General features: G+C 42.5%; 1 protein-coding gene across 3 annotated transcripts in view; it reads right to left on the bottom strand.

Moving 5' to 3' along the window:
• Positions 1-25,246, bottom strand: part of LOC138528635 (transient receptor potential cation channel subfamily M member 2-like) — a 613,775-nt gene that overhangs the window by 344,130 nt on the left and 244,399 nt on the right. For all 3 annotated transcript variants that reach the window (XR_011284191.1, XM_069640449.1, XM_069640451.1), the window contains exon 7: positions 7,478-7,669. Coding sequence is in view for 2 of the 3 variants with exons in the window: in XM_069640449.1 (XP_069496550.1) it covers positions 7,478-7,669 (192 nt within the window). In the remaining variant the exon portion in view is untranslated. The remainder of the gene's footprint in view (positions 1-7,477; positions 7,670-25,246) is intronic.

The following is a 25,246-nucleotide window of genomic DNA, read 5'->3' as shown; positions in this document are numbered from 1 at the left end:
GGTGTCGATGTGGTCCTTTATGATTCTGGATGAGCAGGGAAGAACCTGCTTTGATGAGACTTTTATAGATTGGACTTGTCTAGAAATATCATAAGTGGTGAACAGGGGACAGGAGGAGAAAGGAGGAGGAGAGACGGCTTCAGACGGCTCAGGAGTGGTAGAGGAGGAGGAAGAGGAGGTAGAGAAAGAGAGGGTGGACAGGATGTCCTGAGTTTTAGTAACGAAATGAGAGTCCAAGGCTGTGCAGAGGGCCTGGGAGGAAGCAGGAGAGGTAGAGACTGAAGCAGGATTGGCCAGGCCCTTGAATATTCTTAAAAGTTCGGCCGAATTGTTGAATGCCTCAGAGATGCGGGCTTGGATGTAGGCTCTCTTCTTAGAGAGGACACAGAGTCTGGACTGCCTTTGGAGCAGGCGGCAGGTCAGTTTGTCAGGGGGTGCGCCCGATGCCCTCCACTTCCTCTCCGCCGCCCTACACTTGCATTTTAGAACGGCAAGGTCAGAATCAAGGTCAGAATCATACCAGAATCGTACATATGAATCTCTCTTTGAATGGATTGTGTCCTCCCATGTATTCCTCATCTTTGATATCGTATATCAAAGACGTATTCCTCATCTTTGATATACAATATCCAGCTTCAGCTGCTTCAGAAAGAAAGTTGGGCCGAGGGCGCTGTGCGTCGATGCAGTCGACTTGATGTCCATCGAGAGCCTTTGTCTAGATAGGGATGTCATCGAAGGTATATATAGCACGTGCAGCGACTGTTGGCTTCAGTTCTGTTTTTCTGTGTAAGCTCACGATTCGAGAAACTATGGTGCGCTTCTTGGGTTCTATTTGCGAAAATGTCTTCTTCCTCGAAACCTAATACCCCGAAGACCGGGTTCAAGAAGTGTCGGGACTGCGACTCCAAGATGTTGTTAACCGACCCACATCAAATCTGTCTGTGGTGTCTCGGTGTGGAGCACAAGACCTCGGACTGCTCCAAATGGCAGTCAGTGACCAGAAAAGCTCTGAAGCAGTGAAAGGGAAAATTGGCAGTATGTAAAAACCTCAAAAAATCCCCATTGCTACCTCATTGAAGAAACCTTCTTCGGACGAGTTGAGAGGCGACTCTCCTCGAAGGAAGAAGGTTAAAAGATACAAGTCGAGGAGTGGCTCCCTCCACTCATCGTCATCGAGGAGATTGAAAAAGAGGCACCACAGGTCGCCTTCTTCGACTTTTTCATCAGGCACCTCCCCTGAGAGGATATCTTTTCCCACAAAGGCCTCCACTCCAGCCGAATGGGAAGCATTTAAGTCAGAAATGCTAAAAATATTTGACAGGCAAAAACCCTCAGCTAGCCATGCTCCTACCGTGCATTCCAAAGAAGTCGGTAAGGAAAAGGCTCAGGCCAAATCCTGCATGCCCTCGAGCCCGGGACGAAGGCCAGATCCTCATAGAAAGCCATTGAGGCCCCTACGCGAGACCCCAGAAGTCGAAGCATAAGTTGAGGTTGTCAACACCTTCAATGCCAGCTGAACCCTTCGACACCGGCTGCACCATCGATGCCAGCTGCGCCATCGACGTCAGCTGTGCCATCAACACCAGCTGCACAATCGATGCCAGTCGGGCCATCGAAACCTATGGCACCTTCGACACCATTGAAACCTTTGAAGCCGAAATCGACTTCAGTAAAAATATCAACAACTCCTCAAGCATCGAGTCTGAAACCTGCGATGCCCATTCCGGATAAGACATATATTCTTTTACCAAGGAAAGATTACTACAAGTCACTAACCCAAATTTAGAGGAAAATTAGCCATCAGATACCGATGAGTCATTTAGGCTTCAATATGGTACACCAAACGTGCCTGAGAGTTTTATTTCGGAAGAATAAAGATTAAAAGATCTTTATGACAACTTGCAAACAACTAGTGGGGTAGACACTTCACCAGAGCTATAAATTGGTAGACCTGACGCTGGTGAGCATGAAGATGCATCATATAGACAATTGATGTCTAAAGTTGTAGACTACTTTGGATGGTGTAGGCCTCCCCTCCCCTTCGAGCAGGATGATCTGACGGACATCCTTGATAAGGGCCCGCAAATGGATCCCATTTTACCATTTCACATCGATCAAATTGGGAAACGCCAGTGTCTAATCCGGAAGTAAACAAAAACCTGACTAGAAAATACCACCCATCTAGTAGTGACCCTAACTACCTATAAAAACACCCCACTCCAGAAAGTCTGGTGGTGCAGGCAGTTACGGCAACCTCAAAGCAAGAGGTTTGATATGGTATGGTATGGTATTGCTTATCCTACCATCCCTCCAGATAGGGATGACAAAAGAGTAGATGCAAGGGCAAGGAAAGTATTTTCTGCAGGGAGCATGCCTCTTAAATCAGCCAACTCCACATGTGCCTTAGCAAAATTCTCATTCACTCTATGGGACTGTATTTCCACGACGGCGGAGCACATTCCCGAGGGGGAAGAAAGAGATGGATTCTTGGCTATTGTTACAGAAGGCAAAGAAGCCATGTGCGAGTCTCTTCAATCGGGTCTGGATTCTGCTGACAGCATCAGATTTGTGTGGTTGAGGAAGTCGGGATTTGTGCCGGATGTGCAGTCCAGACTTCTTAACATGCCTTTTGATGGGTCTCACTTTTTTGGCAACAAGGCTGACGGAAGCCTTGAGAAGTTGCAGACCTCGAAGCGGCAGCCAAATCCTTAGGTGCCGCTATTAGGCAGCCTCAGCCCTTTCACTACAGTGTTCAGCCTTGGAGGGGTAGATCCTTTCGCTACTACTCCTCAGTTGGAATGGCGAGAGGAATAGCTGGTCAAAGAGGCCAAAGAAGATTCCCTCGTGATGGACGAGAAAGAGGTGCAACGCCCGCTCAAGCAGGGGCTTCCTTACCAACAGTCACTGCGTCAGCCACCTCAAAACCTCTCTGAGGTCTTGGGTCACGAAACACCAGTGGGAGGCAGACTGTCTCAGCATCTGAAAGAATGGCAAGACATTACTTTGGATGCTTGGGCATTGGAAACCATAGCCCAAGGTTACTGCCTTGCCTTCATTCAGAGACCTCAGAACCATCCACCGGGGAACTACTTTTTGAGAGTTCCGGACCCGCTCCTTGTGCAGGAAATGTTGACCCTGCTAGACAAAGGCACTATAGAACAAGTGCTTGTAGCGTAGAGGAACAAGAGATGGTATTCTCCATATTTCCTAATACCCAAGAAGGACGGAGGACTCAGACCATCTTGGACTTGAGATTCTTAAACAAGTTCCTCATGAAGGACAATTCAAGATGGTCACACTTTCTCAGATCCTTCAGGCCCTCCTACTCCCGGATTGGATGGTGTCATTGGACCTTCAGGATGCTTACTTTCATGTGCCTATACATCTGAAGCAGAGAAAGTACCTGAGGTTCGCTGTTGCCGGTTCTTATTATCAGTTTCAAATTCTACCTTTCGGGCTGACCTCCGCCTCAAGGGTTTTCACCAAGCTGATGGTGGTAGTGGCAGCGAGACTCAGGAGAGGGGGAATCACGTCTACCCCAACCTGGACGATTGGCTGATCAGGACGCATTCTCCCGAACAAATCCTGGATCATCTCAACGTCACCTGCCACTCTCTTCACAGACTGGGCTTCTCCCTCAATTACACAAGGAGTCCCATTCTCAAAAGCTCCAGTTCATCGGGGCTGTACTGGTTCCCAGTCAATTGGTCGAAAAAATTTGGTCGACAGGACAATTGGTCGACACCATTTGGTCGAATGCCAAATGGTCGAATTTTTTTTTTTTTTTTTTTACACTTTTTTTTTTTTTTTTTTTGGGGGGGTCCCCCCCCCAACCCCCTTTTTTTTCTATTTTTTTTTTTTCGACACACGAAAACCCACAAAACACATATATATATAAAAAAAAAAAAATTCGACCATTTGGCATTCGACCAAATGGTGTCGACCAAATGTCCTGTCGACCAGTTTGCTGTCGACCAATTGACTGGACACCGGCTGTACTAGATATGAACTTGGAAAGAGCTTGCCACCCGAGGTGAGGGTTCAGGACATTCTGTAGATGGTCTCCAAATTTCAAAGTGCCCAAAGTCTACCGCCTTTGACTTTTTGAGGTTGCTCAGCCTCATGGCATCCTGCATTTTTCTGGTGCCAGAGGCTCACCTTAAGATGAGATATCTTCAATGGGCTCTCAGGACACAATGGTCTCAATTTTCAGGAAACATGTCAGACCTACTTCAGGTTCATATCAGGGTCACACAGGATCTTCTGTGGTGGCCTGCGAGGACAGCATTCTGAAGAGAGAACCTTTTTGGCAACTATGGCCAGAGATTACAGTAGTGACGGATGCCTCACTGACGGGGTGGGAAGCCATGCCAACGATCTGACAATCAGCAGTCGTTGGTCTCCATCAGAGCCCAAACTACACATCAATCTTTTAGAGCTGAGGGCAATGAGACTTGCGCTGAAGGCTTTTCTGCCCTCTGTACGGGGAAAGAATGTCCTGATAATGACGGAAAACACAGTGGCCATGTACTACCTCAAAAGAGAGGAGGTGTAGGGTCACTACCACTGTGCAGAGAGGCAATGCAGCTCTGGTACTGGGCAATTCAAGAAGGAATCTCTGTATCAGCAGTTCACCTAGCCGGTGAGGAAAACACGGCGGCGCATGCTCTGAGCAGGTAGAGCATAATCTCCCACAAGTGGGAACTAGCTCAGGAAGTCCTTAAAGATATCTTCACCCTTTGGGGAACGCCTCAAAGGGATCTGTTCGTGACCAGTGTCAACCGGAAGTGCGAACAGTCCTGCTCAAGGGAATTTCCTCCAAGAGGAGCTCTAGGAGACACATTTGTGGTGGACTGGGAGTTTCCACTCATGTACACGTTTCCTCCAGTCCCTGTTATTCCTCACGTGATCAGGAGGTTGAGATCGTTTGGGATCCTAATTGCCCCTGATTAGGCCACGAGGATGTGGTACCCGGACCATATGGACATGTCCATCTGCCCTCCAATACGTCTTCCACAAAGAGAGGACCTTCTCTCGTGAGAGGAGGGTCGGGTTCTCCATCCAGAGGTCGAGACTCTCAGCCTTCACACATAGTTTCTGAGAGGCTGAGATAGAAGGATTGGGACTAACCCGGATGACGTAATGGAGATTTTGCTTTCCGCTAGAAGGCCAGCAACAAAGTCCTTGTACCGTAGCGTTCGAACAAATTCTTCACCTGGTGCAAGGACAAGAATGTAGACCTTTTACTATGCAAGACACCAGAGGTGTTATCTTTCCTACTATACCGAGCCAAATCTGGGGCTCAAGGTTGGAACAATTAAAGGCTATTTGGTGGTGCAATCCATCTTTAATTGCTCATCAGAGAAATCTTCCTATTTTAAGATCCCACTGGTAACTCAATTTCTAAAGGGCTCACCAATGTGTTCCCTCCATCTCCTTTCCAGATTCCAGTTTGGGATCTTAATCTGGTATTAAAATGTCTTATGTGTGCACCTTTTGAACTTCTACATTCATGCCCATTAAGGTTGCTAACGTTTAAACCATTCTATTGATAGCATTAACTTCAGCCCGTAGAGTGAGTGAATTGCAGGCACTATCATCCAAGCCACCCTTTACTATTTTCCATAAGGATAAAGTTGTTCTCAGGGTTAAGCCTTAATTTCTACCCAAAATCATTTCAGATTTTCATGTAGGACAGAACATTGTATTGCCCTCGTTCTATCCTCCACCTCATCCTGGCAAAGAGGAGGAGAGATTACAGAGTGGATCCACGTAGAGCTTTAAGTTTATGCATCTCTAGATTATCCAATCCTCGTATATATGATCAGCTTTTTATAGGCTATACAGGTCACAAACTGGGTCAGGCTGTGACAAAGCAGACCGTACCCAGATGGATCATTCTGGTTCTCTTATAATGTTACAGGATGGCAGACAAGGATCCTCCAGAAGGCTACCTCTACGGCTCTGCAAAGGGGTGTCCCGATCAAAAACATTTGTGAGGCAGCTACGTGGTCTACTATACACACGTTCATGAGGCGTTACTGACTTGAGTCTTCCCACAGTCAGGATGGAAGCTTTGGAAAGGCTGTCCTCCACTCGGTTCATGGAAACCATTCATAGCTACATTCTTACTCCCTCCACCAAAACAAACACTGCTTTGGGAGTCTATCAAAGATGAGGAATACGTGGGAGGACACAATCCATTCAAAGAACAAGTTACTTACCCCTGGTAACGTTCTTTCGACTGGATGTTCCTCCCACGTATTCCTCACCGCCCTCCCAGCCTACCCCCAGTAGAATTTCCCATGCTATTACAGCTATCGCTCCTTCAAAGGTTAGTATGTTCAAACCTGTGGTTATGTGGGTAGTTTCTATTGTATGAAAACAGAACTGACGCCAACGCGTGCTCTATATACCTTCGATGGAATCATCCTCGAGGCGGAGGCCCTCGAGGGATATAGAGTCGACTGCATCGATGCACAGCACCCTCTGCCGAAATTCTTTTTGGAAGCAGATGAAGCTGGATATCGTATATGAAAGATGAGGTATATGTCTTTGATATACGATATCAAAGATGAGGAATATGTGGGAGGAACATCCAGTTGAAAGAACGTTACCAGGGGTAAGTAACTTGTACTTCTGCCCTAACCCCAGGGTGCGCCAAGAGTGTTACCTTTCAGGTCACTAGTCAATACTCACTTTATTTTTGCTCTTGCCTGATTACATTTCTCCATGAAGTTTACTTAAATAAGCTTTTAGTGTTACAATACAATAACGCACTTCAAAGGACCAATTCTACAATATTTGCACTGGAGCAAATCGGGAGATTCCCTGAACATATCAGATTTTCTCCTGCTGACTCACAAGCCACAAAGCTAGCGCCTGGAGGACCTTTATAATGCCATTGAGCAACACTTTGTGAATCACTGATGCACACGAGCATCTCAAAAATGCTTCAGATTTGCTCCAAGGATAGGCTTTCTGGGTCAGCTATGATCTGAGACGCTCACGGCATCCCCTGAATTGCTCAAGCTCAAACCTTTTGGCATCGGGCACAAAGAAGCAAGTCATAAGTGATTTATAACCAATAATATAAATTCATATCCCAATAATTATAATTATCCCAATATATTTTAGTTCTGGAGTTTGTTTGCACTTACTTGCAGACTGTTTCATATGGTTTTCATGTTAATGCTATGATATTAATATGTTAATGATATGATCACATTGCAGGGGTGCAGATGCACACATTCTATGAACCGCAATGGCTGGGGCGACGGGTATGTTTCACACCTGCAGAGTCACTATGGGCCTGTTGCATTACACCTCTGCCAAAGGCATGTACACAGATACCAACAAGGTGGTTGTCTAATTGTCAAAGAAATGAACCAGGCTCGACTTTGGGTCTCAATATCAAATCTTGAAATGTTGGCCCCAAAGGGGCACACCATGGGCCTCTCTGGTTCAGGAGCCTCACCTTCTGGGTCCACTCAGTGACTGCTTCCTCTGCGAACTTCTCCTCAAATAGATTGCACAGTTTGTCTTTGATGAGCGACACAGTGATTTCTGAGGTGTTCAGATTGGCCACCTGCGTAATGACATCGGCAACCCGTCCGGAGCCCTCAACAATCACACAAGGAGTGTTGTTGGTCATGGATTGATGAATGGTCTGAAATGAAGAGAAAGGGAAATGGTTGGTCCACGATAGCCCATCTTTCCAGTGAAACACAGAGGATTCCTCAGAAATCATATCACCACCTTCAATCCCTTCCAACCATTAAGTTTCCTTTCACATTTCCAAATACCTTCGAATTCGAACTGTGCCATTACATTGTCTGCTGGAGGGTGTGGAGAGGAGTACATCTACCTTGGATCCATGCTGGGGTGTTGTGCCCGACAATTTCCAATGGAGATGCAATACACCTCCATTGGATTGTGGATTGAATACTACAGCCTTTGACCTATGTTTACATTAAGCCTCGTCTACAGCGAATAGACCAAATGTTTCTCTCTTTATCCTGTGATATCCCATGTGATGTCACCCATCAAGTCATTTGCGATGCCATCAGTGTGCTCATAAGCTGTGCAACACAGGGTTCAGAGTTAAAGTGGTGTTGCTTTCAACAACTAATCAATTTCAGGTGTTTTGGTGTGTTCAACTGACACCTTAATGTCACTTTAACTATAGTTTTTTCGCTGATTTTTATGGGTTATGTTGTATTGAGCTGTTTCACCGCAACTCTGTCTTAACTAAAGTTTTTTCACTGAATTAATGTATATATCTATACAAGTAACAAACATATTTTCATAGCGCGGCGGTCACAGCTCCATAGATAAGGTTACATCGGAAAATTAAAAGGTTCTTTTCCCTTCAGTGTTTGAACATGTACATGGATTGTCACCACATTTAGCAAGCACCTGGTCGTGCCTCATCCAATTAGGCATGCCAGATATGGAGGCAATCCATGCACTGGTTCAAAATATATGAGAAATTGAAAAAAAGCATATTTCTTACATTTTCTTTGAATAGGGATCTCTGTAGAGAAAACAGATTTTCAGAAAAAGTTTCTCAAAATGGTCTGCTTTGATTTTTCTCATTATTGCCACATACCTGATGCTTACTATACACTTGATTTTAATGCAAACATTTTGAAAAACACATAATCTCTTCAAATATATAGGACAGTAGCTGTCTCCTCTCAATGTATCCTTTACTATGAACTATAATTGCAATTATAGGCTTGCAACATTATGTGTTACAACTGACTTCTGCAATTGTATTCGCTCTCCTCTCTTGCTTCTCAACTCTTTTTGACGGCTTACTCTCTGTTCTCTCCTTCCCTTCCCTCTCCCTTTTCTCATCTCCTCCCCTCCTCCCCTTACTTTCTTCTATGCACTTACTCTATCAGAATTGTCCCTGGACCTACTATGATAGCAACCTCGTCTGTCGCTCCCCTACCCCCTTACTGTTGCCCCCCTCCCTCCAGCACTATCTGAAACGTTGTCAGGCCTAGTACGATAGTCACTTGTTTTGTTCCTCCCCTCCCTTTCTGCACACCTCTCCCTCACCTTTTGTTTTCTCTGGCTCTACCAGAAACGTCGTCAGGCCTAGTACGGTAGTCGCCTGTCTGTTTCCATTTCCTTCCCACTCTGCCCCTCCCTTCCTTATCTATGTTTTCTCTTGCACTATCTGAAATGACGTCAGGCCGAGTACGATAGTTAATTTCACATCCTTACTGTTCACGGCCTGTAGAAATGTAGTTGTATTTTCCCTTGTTCCCTTCCTTGCCTTGAAGCGCTTTGAAACACATTGTGTATAGGCGCTATATAAATAAACTATCATATCATATCATATCATATCATTACTACAAGGAATCACTAGTATCAACATGTGTACATATGTACAAAATATATTGGAGACACTTTGAAAAGCACATTGTACGACAGCAGCATTCATTTCACAATTTCCCCTTTACTATGAAGTAGAATTCCGAATAAAATTTGAACAAGGAATCACTCGTAAAAATGTGTACAAATGTACAAGACACCTTCAACTTTATATGATAGCCATGTTCACTTTACAACATACCCTTTATTATAAAGTGCAATTCTAAATACAATTACTATGAAGACCAATCGCGCAGGTAAATAACGAGAATTGGAACAGCCAATAGTGTTGGCAGTTTGTAGTTGTTAATTGACAAATAAATAATGGTAGATTTGATTACTGTGGCCAATCGCTCATTTAAATATGTGCGAAATAACAATTATTGGCAAAGGCAATTGTGGTGTTTGGATTTGGAAATTGAAAAACAAATGATCAGACCTTCAAATACTACCACCAATCATCAGTGTAATAATGTACAATGTAAAACGCATTTGCAAAGCCAAGAGTTTTGACATTTGTACTTGTGTAGAAACATATATGAATGTATGTATTGGTTCTGTTAGGGTGGCACAACTAGTTTCATGTTCCTGATATAAAGCCCCACATCGCGATTCTGGACAAGGAGTCAGACAGTGATTTCTCAAAACTCTAAATGTATTTAAATAAGTAAGTAAACTTCCAAAAAAAGTGGTCTCCGGCTTTATACCAAGGCAAATACTACAATGGAATATTCAGCTAAATAAATGTGTGCCTGCCTATCTGAATCTTGCTACTTCAACTCTCACAAGCATTCATTTCCATAATAAATTCTAGGTGTATATCTTACTCTAAAAGATAATAAACATTTTAAATACACTCTTTCTTTGACTGTTTCTATCTACACAACACAGTATACTTAAATTACAGCACTGCCGCGTATTGACTAGTGTGTGTTTACATGTTTAAATATAACTATTTAAAAATTCTTCAGGAACAGCTGATTTTCTCCAGTATCAAGACAAGTATGGTATCAGAGAAAAGCTACTGGAACCATTGGCATTTGTAAACCTATATTCCTTCTACTTAGCTCCATTCTATAATTGTAGGGTTGTGAATGTATTGGCTATCTGTGCAGGTCATTTAAATGTAGGCAAGAACAAATTACAACTGACTCCTACAGGTTTGCATTAGGAAATTAATGCTCTCAGGGATTGTGCACTCTCCTCTGAAAACATGTGTGTGCAGCTTTCTGCTGCCTCACCCCAGCCGGAGCTGGAGCTCCCTTCCACCACTGCAGGAGCAGTGCCCAGCCAGGAGGCTTGCCCCCATCTCAAGGTAGGCCATCTGCCCCCTGATGTCCGCTGCACCTTTTGGAAAAAATCAATTTTAAATATCTGGAGCCCCTGCATAATTTGCCAACGCACACAATTTGTGCTTAATGTCACTCGTTTTTCACCAGGCTTGCCTCCAGTACTCCGGAGTGCAATTGCAGCCATTGACTACCACGAGGACTATAGCCATTTAAAAATGGCCGCCCGCAACCTTTGTCAGTAGTTTCCACTAGAGGAAACACCAGGCTCAGATCTGCATCCTGATTGGCCTGGAGTCCCTATTTCCTGGCCAATAGCAAGCCGGCAGGCCCTTAAGCCGGCCCACCACCAAAGGCACACTGCCTAAGGCTTCCTCCTGTCGTGAGCCTGTCAGGAGCTGCAAATTGCCGAGTGCCAGAGCCCCTGCTCCTCCTGGGACCCACTTGTAACATCTTGTTCTTGCATACTCATATATTAGGGTAAGCAGCTAACCAGTGTTTTGGTCAAACCTTCATTGCAACCATTGTTGTGCTGTTTATTCTGTCAGATTGTTACTCACATTGCTGCAAGGAACTGTTTAAAAGGTGAACCCTGTTTGCACATGCATTTTTGCCCTAATTTGAATTCTGAATCTAGGTGAACCCTGTTTGCACATGCATTTTCGCCCTAATTTGAATTCTGAATCTAGGTGAACCCTGTTTGCACATGCATTTTTGCCCTAATTTGAATTCTGAATCTAGGTGAACCCTGTTTGCATATGCCTCCTCTAGCTTAGCGTAAACTCTAAACCTAGGTGAACCCCCTGCTCAACTGTATCTGCTTTCACATGCATTCTTAGCCATAGCGTGAATTCTGAATCCTGCATCTAGGTGAACCCCCCTGCTCAACCATATCTGCTTACACATGCATCCCTAACCATTGCGCAAACTCTGAATCCAGGCGAACACCTTTTGCTCAATCGCATATGTACTTGCTATCACTCTCACCCCTGCCTATTTTAGTAACTGGCTTGCAAGAGCCTGTATCTGCCCTCTAGCCTCCAGCCCACCTATTCTTGCCTGCTTCTTGCACCCTGCAAACTTGCATCTAGCGTGCCTGTTTTAGTAATGTGCGCTTAGGTTCCTTGACCTACACTAGCACACTATTATGTATCTACCACTACTCTACACAGTTCTACTCAGAACCATTCTCCACTTGACCACCATTGGCCACAATTGGATGATCACCCTTCACAACATGAACCTAGTTCAACCACAGAATCAGCTACATCATGGTAATGTAACCCCAGAGCAAACCAACATGTCCATTAAACCATGCAGCCTCCAACAGCGTAACCTTAGACTCCGCGCCAGACTCCCAAGAATTTATGACCCTTTAGCCAATGCCCAACCCGCCTCTAATCACAACAAGCACACCCTGCTTACCACCAACAATCCACTACATATAACCAACACCGGCCAACACTGACTACAACTCAACAGTCAAATCTTTAGAGATTCCTCCTCCCCTAAATGCCAACACAAAGCCCAACCGCCTTCTGCCCACCCGCCCTACCTGGAATAAAAGGCACCTTATTAAACGCCCGCTCTATGGTAGCCCATGCCACCAAAATAGCGGACACAATCCAAAATGAGAACTAGGATTGCTTGGCCATCACGGAATCCTGGCTCCATCCCGCAGCAGGACCAGCCATTATGTTAGCTATCCCAGACAATTACACTCTTGTATGCATGGATTGCACCACGTCTAGAGGTGGCGGCCTGGCTATAATTGTCAAAAACAACCTAACCCTAAGACTCTCCTCACCCTATAAAACCAATTCCTGTGATTCCCTCACAGCTAAACTCACTTTTGCCAACAATCAAACCATCATTATCCACCTGATTTATCGACCACAATGCCCCATAGGCTCCTTTGAGGAAGAACTCACAAACCTATTATCTGACAATTTAAAAAACTCCACGCAAAGTCTCATCCTAGGCGACTTCAACCTTGGATTCAATGACCCACGTGACCCCAATGCCATACAAATTAACAACACCCTGGAGGAACTAGGATTCTCCCGAAAGATCACAGATCCCACACATATCAAAGGAAGGACCCTCGGCTGGATTGCCGAACATAACTGCCCAACTACTATCACCTCTATAATGCCTCAGCTATGGTCCGACCACTACATGGTATCCTTTACCTTAGAAGCCACCAAACCTATGAACAACAGTACCCTAGCCCCCACTGCACCTACTAGAAAAAAAAAATATTACCCCTGAAAATCTTATCCCCCTCATTGTCCCCACCTTAAATTCCATTTCAGATCAGTCTGACCCAGCCTCCATGGTAGAAAAATACAATGAAGTGATGCTCGCCTCTCTGGACACTATCGCACCACTGAAAATTAGGAAGAGCAAACCCCGCCAACTCCTAAATACCTGGTTCACACCCTTACTGAAAGACATCAGACAAAAGAAACGCCTAAGTGAAAAAACCTGGAGAGCAGACCCCTCAGACACCAACAAAAACAACTTGAAGAAATTATCCAACCTCTACAAAAAAGAAATCATCTTAGCGAAACAAACCTCCTACAACACCCGTATCACTCAAGCCAAATCCAACACAAAAGAATTGTTCACCATCCTGAAGGAAGTAGAATCCCCCACCCAAGCGCCCGACTCCTGCCTCAAGGACAAGAACTGGTGCACAGGCATACAAAATGCCCTTGCCAACAAAATAACAATGCTTCAGGCGAAGATCAACAACAAAAAAGCATCCATAACAGCCCCAAACACTGTTAACATAGGCCCCCCCTCCAAGGCTACCACTAACCCATCACTGACTCTGAAACCTCTGGACACCCCCCCTTCTACTTTCGCAAAGTCTCCACCAAAGAAGTCGAGAAAGCCATCCTCACCCTCAAACCCTCTAATTGCCAGGGTGACCCATGTTCAGCCCATATCATAAAAGACGCCGTCCGTGAACTCTCACCCTTCATTACTAAACTTATAAATGCCTCTTTCACATCAGGTACCATACCCAGCAACCTGAAACATTCCTGGGTTCTCCCCCTCCACAAAAAGCAAACCTTGGACCCCTCCATCCCAACCAATTACCGCCCCATAACCACTGTGCCGTTCCTACTGAAAATCCTAGACAAAGTAGCTTCCCAACAAATTCAGCACCACCTGGAACTAAACCACCTCCTAGGAGTCTGACAGTCCGGCTTCAGACCACAGCATGGCACCGAGACTGCACTCCTAGACATTAAGGCACAAATAGACACCCTAAGAGATAAAGGCACAACTTCACTCTTACTACTCCTTGACCTCTCTGCCGCATTCGATCTGGTAGACCATGCAATACTATGCAATCATCTGGTCATGGCAGCCTGCTTCTCCCAGGAAGCAGTCGCATGGATCCAGTCTTTCTTAGATAACAAGACAATGCGAGTCTTCTCTCCTCTAGCAGCTGCTGACCCTGCACCCATTACTTGCGGCGTACACCAAGGATCCTGCGTATCTCCCACCCTCTACAATATCTTCACAAAGCCCCTTTTCGATGATCTAGACAGTCTTGGTATCATCTACACCAACTATGCAGACGATACACAGATCCTCATCCCGTTGACGGGAGATTATTACAAGGATTTGACCTTTGTGAATAGAGTCTACCTCATCATCCAGGCATGGATGGCCGCCCACGGCCTATGCCTGAATGATGACAAAACTGAACTCCTCATTCTAGGCACTTCTTCCAACATCAAAAAACTGGGCCCCAACTATGACTCCTTCATAATTGACAATAACATCATTACTGTAGCCAAAGTAGTTAAAACCCTCGGTTTTTATATAGACTCCATGCTTACCTTTGGTAAACAAGTGAATTCCATGGCTTCAGCCACCTCCTACACCTGCAAGCTAATTAGAGCAGCCAAGCCCTTCCTCTCACCTAATAATTGCGTCATTCTAGCAAGGGCATTAATCCTGTCGAAACTAGATTACTGCAACACCCTCTACATAGGCAGTAACAAATACATCACCTCCAAAATTCAGACACTTCAAAACAATGCCGTGAGAGCCGCCCTAAACTTCCCTAAAAATGCCCACATATCAGACCTCAGGAGATATACCAACTGGCTCTCCACTAAAGACAAACTCCTCCTCAAAACAGCCTCCCTTACACACAAATGCCTCAACCATGCAGCCCCGCAATACCTTATAGACAGATTCACCAGACAAACAGCCTCTCGCCCCTTACGAAAAGCTAACTATAACCTTTTGTTAGTACCCAGATTCAAACTTACTAAATCTGGCGGGAGTAGCTTCGCTGTTAAAGCGGCACAACTGTGGAACTCCCTTCCAACTACTCTAAGGAAAGATCTCCTGTACCAGCAATTCAGATCCAATCTGATCCAATGGCTAAAAGATCATGATGCCTAACTTCGCCCTACTGTCATTTGGGATCTCATGTATATTTTGTATATTTGCTCTGCTCTATTTATCTGTCACATCTGCATTCTTGTTAACTCACTGTACATACTTCTGTGATTTTTTGACACTACATGTCTACAGCATTGTAACCGTAGCTGTACCCGTGTTTATTTGTAACATGTAACCTAAGTTGAACAACCCTCTTTCTGCCTTCACGCCCGAATACCCTTGGGTCTGGTGCGCAATATAAATAAACAAACAAAGAATGAAAGAAACAAACAAACAAAACATGTGTGTTTAAATTTCAATCTACACATGTGTGTACAGCTTAAAATGTATATGTGTATTTGCAGCTTTCAATGTATTACTATTTTTTTGCCCTCTAAATGTTAATGGGCGGGAGATGTAATATTCTCCACAAACAGATAGCATGTTAAAACACCCTTACCCTTTCATATTACACCTAGGTCTGCTTGTGCATTTCAAGATAAGGGACTTCAGGGGTTTAACACTGTGCATGATTTTCTGTGAATAGGATGAATTCTCTGTTTTCATTTCTGTTGAGCAACATATCATTTATGACTAGACTCATAATGGCCGCAAATACACCTGATTTCACCTTAGTCAACAGTACTTCATAAGGGCATGGGCTGTGTGATTCTATGTTGCCATGAGTCAAGAATTCTATTTAATGGTGCTTAATTTTACAAAAACACTTCTGCATTTAAGTTGCACCAAAATGTGTCACTTCAAAATTGCGCCTCTCAGTACAAAAATGCATTGGGTTTTAAGGCATTGGCATCTCACTTTGGGTGCCATATTGAACACTGCACCTGTATCCTTGTCACTTTAGCATTCTCCCTTTTGATTCACAGCTCATTTGATTCCTGGGATTTTACCATGGATAATACTATGAGCAATTTGGATTTATAGTGGGGGTTTCTATACTTTTATTTTAAATATCACTTCGCGTCTTTAAAGAATCAGCTGGGACCAAGTCAGTCTGGAGTTACTGTCTTGGCAAAGTCCTTCTTTGCTGGCTATCCGGAACCCAATTTCGAATATGGGCTGATCACCTCTCTCTGAAAGGACTTCTGTCTCCTGTCAGTAATCCAGATAATAGTTTCAGCTCCACACCCATCTCCAGCTGTATCCAGAACTATTCTCCAATGCTCATCTCCAAATATTAATCTTGTGACTGAGGTGTGGCTTCCAACAGTCCCATGACTGCAAAGGTGGGAGGGACCTTCACTCATGTTATGGAGATGCATTTTGTTTAATTGCAAAAACTCTGGATGTGCATTTAACAAAATATTGATCAATATTTGTCTCGATCAGCAGGAATAATTCAAGATGTTAAAGGTTCCTGTGCGTCATGTACTTACACACATCATTATTTTTTCTATTTCTCTTCATTTTTTTCCATTCCCAGGTAAGTTTTAGGTGGGCTGCAAGATATAACTTTTAGGTATACATTGCAAAGTTGATAGAACTTCATTTTTACAGATTTGAATTTCCAAAGTATTACATTTTTGATTTCCAAAGCACACAAATATATTTTTCTTCACTTTGACCAGAATTATTATTCATCTTCAATTTCTACGAACAATCACACCAAAGAACAAGCATTTTCAAAGCCAAAAGCTTTGCCATTTGTAGTAGTTCATTGACAAATGGCTGTTGCTTCAATTACAACACCAATAATCCCTTGGAAAAAAATGCATGAAATAACAAGCACTGGAAAAGTCAACAGTTTTGGCATTCATAGTTGTTAATTTACCAAATGGTTGCATCTTCATGTCTCGCTTCGTGTAATATGATTATATGAGCATATATGTGACTGTAAACTCATCTAACAAGCATTACTAAGGCCAGTAGTCTGGGTGTTAGATGCTTAAATGACTATGCCCAATCACTCATTGAAACATATATGAAATAACAAGTATTTGGAAAGTCAATAGTTTTTCTGTTTGAAGTTGTTCATTGAGAAACACATGGTTGAAGCTTCAATTATAACAAGAAATCAATTGTTCAAATATGTGTGAAACAACAAGCATTTTTCAAATGCATTAGTTTATGGACAAATTGTTGTAGCTTCAATTAATACAATCAATCACTTTGAAACATTTACAAAACAACATGCATTGGCAAATCCAATCATTTTGGAGTTTGTTGTTTATTGACAAACTAATGGCCAAAACTTGAGCTAATAAGAACAATTGTGTGTGCAAGAATGTACAAAACAACAATCATTGGCAAAATTCTCTCCACTGCTGTTGATCATTGACAAGCAAGTGGTTGTATCTTCAATTACTATGCCCAATCAGTGTGTACAAAATGTATGAAATAACAAGCATTGCTAAAGCCAATAGTATTGGCATTTGAAAGCCAAATCTTGTGCCATTTGTAGTTTTCATTGACAAAAAAGTAGCTTCACCTACCATGATCAATCACTTCTGCGAAAATGTACAAACTAATAAGTATTAGCCAAGCCAATACCCTTACTATTTGTTATTGTTCATTGACAAACAAATGGTCATAGTTTTAGTTACTACAACCAATCAATATGTAAAGCATAGATAACACCTAGGCCATTACGTTGCCCCCACACATCCTGACTTGCTAGACAGCAACTGCCCAGCTCCTCCCCACCACCCTGTACAGCTGTATCCCGACTCTGTTACCCTCTGTATCTTACCCCGAAAGTATATCTGTTCTGTGGGTACCTCAGAAAAGCACTACGTGTTGCAGCTGTACTGTTGTATACCTCCTTAAAGTGCTCTGTTCTGTATCTGTATTGTTGTATACCTCTATAAAGTACTCAGTTGCTTATCGAAGCTAAGTCCACGCTCAATAAATTACACTATAATAATAAAAAGATAAAGGCAATCATTTTGCCATGTGTAGTGTTTACTGGCAAAATGCTCAGACCTTCAGTTACTATAACCAATCACTCAGTACAAATGTACGAAATAATCATTGGCAAAGTAAATAGTTTTGTCATTTGTAGTTGATCATTGACAAACAAATGCTCATAGTTGCAATTATTTTGACGATTCATTGTGTAAAAATGTATCAAATAACAAGCATTCACAAAGGAAATAGTTTGCATTTGTAGTTGTTCACTGACAAACACATGGTATAAGGTTTTTTTTTTACTATGAGCAAACATTTTGTAAATATGTGTGAAATAGCAAGCATTGGTAAAGCCAAATGTTCTGCCATTTGTAGTATTTCCTTGACAAACAAGTGGTTTTAGCTTCAATTACTATGACCAATGCCGTTTGTTCATTGACAACCAAATGGTCCTGGCTCCAATAACTATTACCAAGAATTGTGCACAAATGTGTGAAATAAAAAACATAGATAAAGATAACAGTTTTGCCATTTGTAGTTGATCATTGACATACAAATGGTCAGACCTCTAATTATTATGACCCATCACTCTATAGAAATGTACAAAATAAGTATTGTTGAAGTCAATAGTTTTGACATTTATAGTTGTTCATTGACAAACAAATGGTCCTATCTTCAATTACTATGACCAATCACTCTGTAAAACTGTACAAAATACCAAGAATTGGCAAAACCAATAGGTTTTCCATTTGTAGATGTTAATTGACAAATGGTCATGGTTTCAATTAATACAATTACTGTATAAAATAACAAATATTTGCAAAGGGAATAGTTTTGGTGAGTGAAGCTGTTCATTGAAAAATAACGTATTCAATTTTTAATTACTATGAGCAATCACTCTGTAAAAATGTAAAAAATAACAAACATTGGCAAGGCCAAAGGTTTTGCCTTGTGTAGTTGTTCATTGACAAACAAATGGTTGGAGTTCAATTTCTACAATCACTAACTTGTGTGACAATGCACAAAATAGCAAATATTAGTGAAGCCAATAACTTTACTGTTTGTTGCTGGAAATTGACAAAGCCTCAATTAGCACAACTAATCAATGTGTACAATTGCACGAAATAAAAAGCCTATAGATTTGCTGTTTGTAGAGGTTCATTGACATACAAATGGTCAGATCTTCAATTGCTATGAGCAATCACTCTGTAAAAATGTACAAAATAAACATTGTCAAATTCAATCGTTTTTTCATTGATAAATAAATGGTTGTATGGTTGTATACAAATATGTCAAGTAACTATCTTTGGCAAACCCAATGGTTTTTGGTGTTTGTAGTTGTTCATTGACAAACAGTCGTAGCTTCAATATCTAAGACCAATCACTGCCTAATAATTATGTGATAACGGTATTGACAAGCCAATAGATTTGCATTGACAAATAAATGGTTGTAACTTTACATGCCATTTTGTTAAGTGCAAGCGGGCAAATGAACAACCATCGGTAAAGCCAATTGTTTTGGTGTTTGTGATAATTTTCAATGAAAAAGTCATAGATTTGCATATCTCTTTGTATGCCACACAATGCCTAGATCACAACACGTTAACATAAACCTGCACTGTAACCTAAAAAAATAATAAAAATCAGTGAAAAAGACTATTATATAAAAAAGTCAAAGTTATTGCCTATAAAAAGAAATGTTTACAAGCATTGGAAATAACACCCTTGATGACTTTAAAATCACACTGCTGAAAGTTAAGATAATGCAAAAGAAAATGCATACAAATGCATGCAGCTTTTCAATACACTGGATGATGGTTTGAACAAACATCACTACTTCAGGAGACACTATTCCAGTTACAAAATTCCCAAATTCTCACTCTTTGCACTGATAGATAATAAGGGTTCCCAGCATATTGGCCAGATACTTTCTGTACCTGTTTCCAAAGGCTCTTCACTGTCCCTTGCTGGCACTGTCCGCATCCCACCAGCCTCTCTTAGGCAGTGATCTAGTGCTAGACTCACTCCAACTCAAGCCCTACCAGTGCTTTAAAATCCCATCCCCACAAGCTTGTCAGATCCCTTTGAGTGGCCCAATTCCATGTCAGACCCTTGCCTTATTGGATGTAGAGAAGTACATTCTCCACATTATATTTGATCTCAGCCTCTTCACATAAGCAATCATATGTCAAAAGCTTAACATTATGATCGATTGTTCCCCCTCCCTAATGGATTTCTGGAGGCTCAAGCCCAGCACCTAAATTACTGTGCCATCACCGATCTCACAAAGGGATCAGCCGGACAAATGGCTTGCTCTATTTCAGTCTGGAATTCTGGAAATGTAACCAACTGCCTCACTGATTAATACCATTGTCTAACATGTGACTGACTGTGTTTCCTATCCCCAGCATAAACAATGATAGGCATGGTGGACAACACACTCAGGTGAGATGGACTGAAAAATGTACTGGAATATTAGAGATAGTATTGTGAACGGGAGTGTTGAACGTGAAGAATGCACTAATAGATCCAAGCTTAATTGTGGCACAGTAGCATGACCTTGTTCAGTTAATAAGTGTCTGTTGTGAACAGAGACACACATGCTTTTCTGGTATACTTTTCTGTCATTGTGATACACTATTAGGAAGTATGTATTAATCAAGTGAGGTTTTTACCATATAAATTAATGTAGCAACTATGCCTGAGTAAGGGGGTGCACATGGCCAGTAACAACCCGCCGGTCCATGCCTAGGCAGGCCTGAGCTAAGCAAGGGCCTCAGCGAGGGCTGCAGGCTGTTACCGTCCATGTATGCACCCTCGACTTGGGTGCGTGATAGCTATTCACAGCCTGGGGTTTGTCCGGGGTACAAATAGTTTAATTTATATTTTCAGGTGATGGGCTCTACGCATATTGCACAAGCCCGATCTCCCGGAAAAAACAGATATCTGCCTCCACAGGAAAAGGGACTTAGTCCCTTTTCCATTTTCATGGCAGCGAGTGCTGGGACCGGAGCACAAAGCTCTGGAACAGGTAAATGGGGAGGGAGAGAGGGGGAGGGCAAAGGTAGCAGCATCTCTTGGGGGGGAAGAAGGGGTGGGGACGTGGGTAGGCAACATGAACAGGCTTCCTGTTGCCTCCCCAGTCAAGAGGGTGGCATCCGGGGAAGGGCCTCGCATGGCTGGATAGAGCGGGGTGCGAAGTATATTCTCACTGCCACCACCTGATTTGTTGATTGCCCTTCCCTGGGTGTAGTGAAATATAACTCATAGTACATATGTTATTACAAGACACAGACCACCATTATGGCTACCATACTAGCTGTGCAGAACATTGTCGGTCTAGTCTTTTGTAGATGCGTCCATGGACATGGTGAGAATTTCTCTTTAACATTGGGACATAGAACATGAATGAAAAGTCGTGTTCGCAACGGGTGCAGGATGCAGAAGTCTTGAATGGTGCTGCAGTGTTTTCGAATGATACTGATAAACACCAGAAGAAGTAAGAAGAAAGTTGTCTCGAGTTGACGAACGGCTACGTAATAAGATCAAGTAAGCTGTTTTTTTATTGACGGGTTATAACGTTATGGTAGTGGAGTTTAGCAACATGAACATTGGTCTCATTAGTTTTAGGTGACTATGAAGATAAGAAGAGATTAACTTTTTTATTTTTTATTTTAAAGAACAATCAGTTAAGACTGGTTGAGAAAACATGGAAGTCAATATGATTAAGATGTTTCTCTTATATGAGTGTCAATTATGATGGTTCCTTTCAAGTGTATCTACCTGCATAATGATGTAAATCTGATGAGATAGTTTGGAGTAAACGATGGGGGCTTATGCAAACATTTTGTATTACAATTACATTTTATATACTCAGAAATTTTTAAATGCCTGGGACCAATGGGTTGCGTGATGTGCAGACTTTGATGTGGAACACAAGGAACTGTGGTAAGAGCATACTTCACTTCACACCCCACGCTTACTCTCTCCTTACACCACCACTCAAGTAGAACACAGAGATACTATGACACCATTCGGTATAACTGTTCTCATATCAACATCCGCCGCTCACTCCCCATCACTCTAAGTAAACATTGCTGGTTTCTCACCCCCAGCCAGGCGTTCTCGTCAGGCCTAACGCTGCCTCACCCGGACTGGATAACTCCTGCCAGACCGAACACATACCCCTGATTCCTCAACCACCACACCTATCGCTAGGAAGCAGCTACCACAGAAATTCCGCACCAGCTGCACACATACCTGGTGCGCACACGCACCTTTGACTCTCTCGAATCGCTCCACTGACCCGAACCTCGGTTCCCAAGGGCGTTCAACCTACCAGCGCCTTCAGACCATACCAATGGTATATAAGGTGCTATATAAATGCAAAATAACAATAACAATAACAATGATAGAGTCATATTTAGCAGGTAAATGATATTGATGGCTTGGATTAAACAAATCTTTGTGACATACATTCATATGGGATTGTGAGCCATGATGAATATCCCTGACAATTGTTTCTAATGGGGTTGAAACATGCACATTGACGTATACAGGTGAGCATTAGGTTTCAATACAACAGTGGAAAGGGGTTTATACGATAAACATTTTTTCTACAGTTATGTAATTTTCTGTGCATTGTATGAATGGATTTGTGTATGCGCAGTACTTTACCCTTTATGTGCATGTCATTCTCTCCTTCCCCGTGAATGTGTCTGGTATTTAAACAGTTGACTTTGTATGAATTATAAAGTTCTTTTAGATCTATTTATTTATTTATTTTCCACCTCTGAGAGGTAATTTTTTATTTTTGTGCACATAGCTTCCAGCAAACCTTACACAGTTGCATACAAACATTTTACATAATAAAAAAAATGAAAAAAGAAACATTAAAACATACTAATGTGGGGTGCATTAAAGGTCTAAGGCAGAACCCCCTACAACAAAAATTGCATTGGAAATAATGCCCAAAAACAGCTGTGCTTTTGTCTGCTGAGCACATGTGGGGCGAGATTTGAACACAGCCACCCCAAGAATGGCTGCATTTTGTTTTCCTTCATATGAATCCAGAGTAAATAACTTAAATTCAGAATGGCTCTGCATTGCCCTTTGGTCATTTAAAAACTCAAGGCTGCACCAAAAGAAAATGACCTGCATTCAAGGCGGCATCGCACTGGTGCCTCCTTTCATATTAAACATCACACAGTTTTGTTCTATTAAATCATAGCCCTGCCTGTGTACTTCATTTGAATGTCATAAAATAAGGCCATCCCTCCCAGAACGGCATTGTTTTCCTTTATAAAGTCCATGAAGAGCAAAGAATTCTGCACGGCTAGGAGTTACATTTGAAATGAATCAGCACACGCAAATTACTTGCAAGGAAAGCTATAGCGTGGCTCTCTCTCTTGCCTTGTGTCAATTACCAAGAAACTATTTTCAGCATATCTCTGTGTCCAGAAACTGACCATACATTTAAAAGCCTTTCAGAAAGTTAATGCAAAGGAAACTGTGTGCAGCAGAAACCACATTTTGTTAAATTTACATGAGAGAAAAAGAACATGTGTAAATATGCTGTTGCAATGCAGGAAAATGACATTTGGAAAACTAATTGTGAAATAATACTGTGGCTCACACAGAAAAACAAGTGTATATGTGGGGAGAGGGGCTGCAAAGCTATGTAAATTATGCTCTTTCCTCCCCCCAAAAGACCACTGTGTATATTATGCTCTTTTTCCCCCAAAAAGACAAATCAGCCTGGCTGAGGCCCAGGAATTTCTGTGAAACCAGCTTGGCAGAAAGGCTAATGTTGCACCTACCAGTGAACTGATACTGCAAGGGCATGTGCTCTGTTCTTATGGGCCTGAGTGTGTGATAATTACATGTTCTCCCAGACTGCCAGGCAGAACTGCTCCCAAGGACAAAGGAAGGGGGTGAAGCCCTGTGTTTTGCCTCAGAGGTGTGATTTCCTCTACAATCACTCCCAGCACCCACTGGATGGCTTCAAAGGGGAGTCATGAAAACCCTTTGTTCAGGCTGATATAGGAGGAAGACAGTTTGGCTGGGGGAGTGGAAGGATCACCCACACAAGGCACTAATCTGGCCCATTGATTTAAAAAACTGTTGTACATCAAGACATTTTGCCCAGCACCCTAAATAAGCAACAATTCAATATTATGCTACTATTTTATGTGATTTTTGGACAAGCACAATGAGACCATCTGTGTCGTTCTGGCATGTGGTGAACTGGAAGGGCAGGAAAAATGCATTTCTGTTTGAAGCATAAATGGCACAGACATTAAACTTAGGGAAAATATGCCAAATACTAGTATGCATATATGTAGCCATTTGCAGAATTTTAGATGTTATGCTTCTCCTGGAAACGGTGAAATTGTGCCAAAGGGCGATGCAACATCCCACAGAATTGGCGATCAGACTGGCCAATTCCTTGTGAAATATGGGATATGACTATATGCTTTTTATGATTGTGACTAATGTAAATATGGATTATTGTTCCATAACTCATTTTGTAAAAAAGTAGGCTTGTGAGACAAAGGTAGTCATAAAATGCACACACATAAAATGAGGTCACTTCCCCTGAACCAATCAGCCCAGAGGGAGATGGGGACATAAGTAGCCTGGCCTATCCCATTCGAGGGGTAAGTCCAGAGTACTTCCCCCAGATTGTAAATTCTATGATGTCACTGTGCCTATTTAAGAGGGAGACAGGGAGAAACATGGATATTCAATATTCAACATTCAAGATTCCGAGACTCCAAAGCCAGATCCAGAGGCGCTGATCCCATCCAGACAGGACCATCCAGATCCAGGCAGAACCACCCATCTAGATCCAGGCATACCCAATAACCCAGGGAGAAAAGAGGAGAGGCAGCTGATCCACTTTATGAGAATCCAGTGACCTTATCCTTGGCCCCGCTGTCCAGAGACCTTGCTGGCTGTCCAAATTACCCAACTCAAGTGTACCTTGTACGTATTATATCACCCAGTACCCAAAAACTGCATATCCCGCTCTTTTACCTTGCATCCTGTTCAAGTCCTATTAAAATCCCATAAAATCCCTAGTCACATCCCAAATTGTCAGTATCCTCTGTTTACCCTTTCCCTAGAAGAATCTATGTTAGTCCATATCTGTTAGCATATTTTTGTTCTAATTCTTTCAGTTATCTGTGTAAGTCCCTAGTATCATTTGAAATAAATTAACGAATCCCCTTATAAAGAGATTCATGACGAGCTGGTTGCAATTCGAACTCAACCACCTCATGTCAAGT

This window comes from Ambystoma mexicanum, chromosome 7q (genome assembly GCF_040938575.1).
Source record: "Ambystoma mexicanum isolate Mex_15411 chromosome 7q, UKY_AmexF1_1, whole genome shotgun sequence".
In the NCBI taxonomy this organism is placed as follows: Eukaryota; Metazoa; Chordata; class Amphibia; order Caudata; family Ambystomatidae; genus Ambystoma; species Ambystoma mexicanum.
This window is presented reverse-complemented; position numbering and strand designations above follow the sequence as displayed.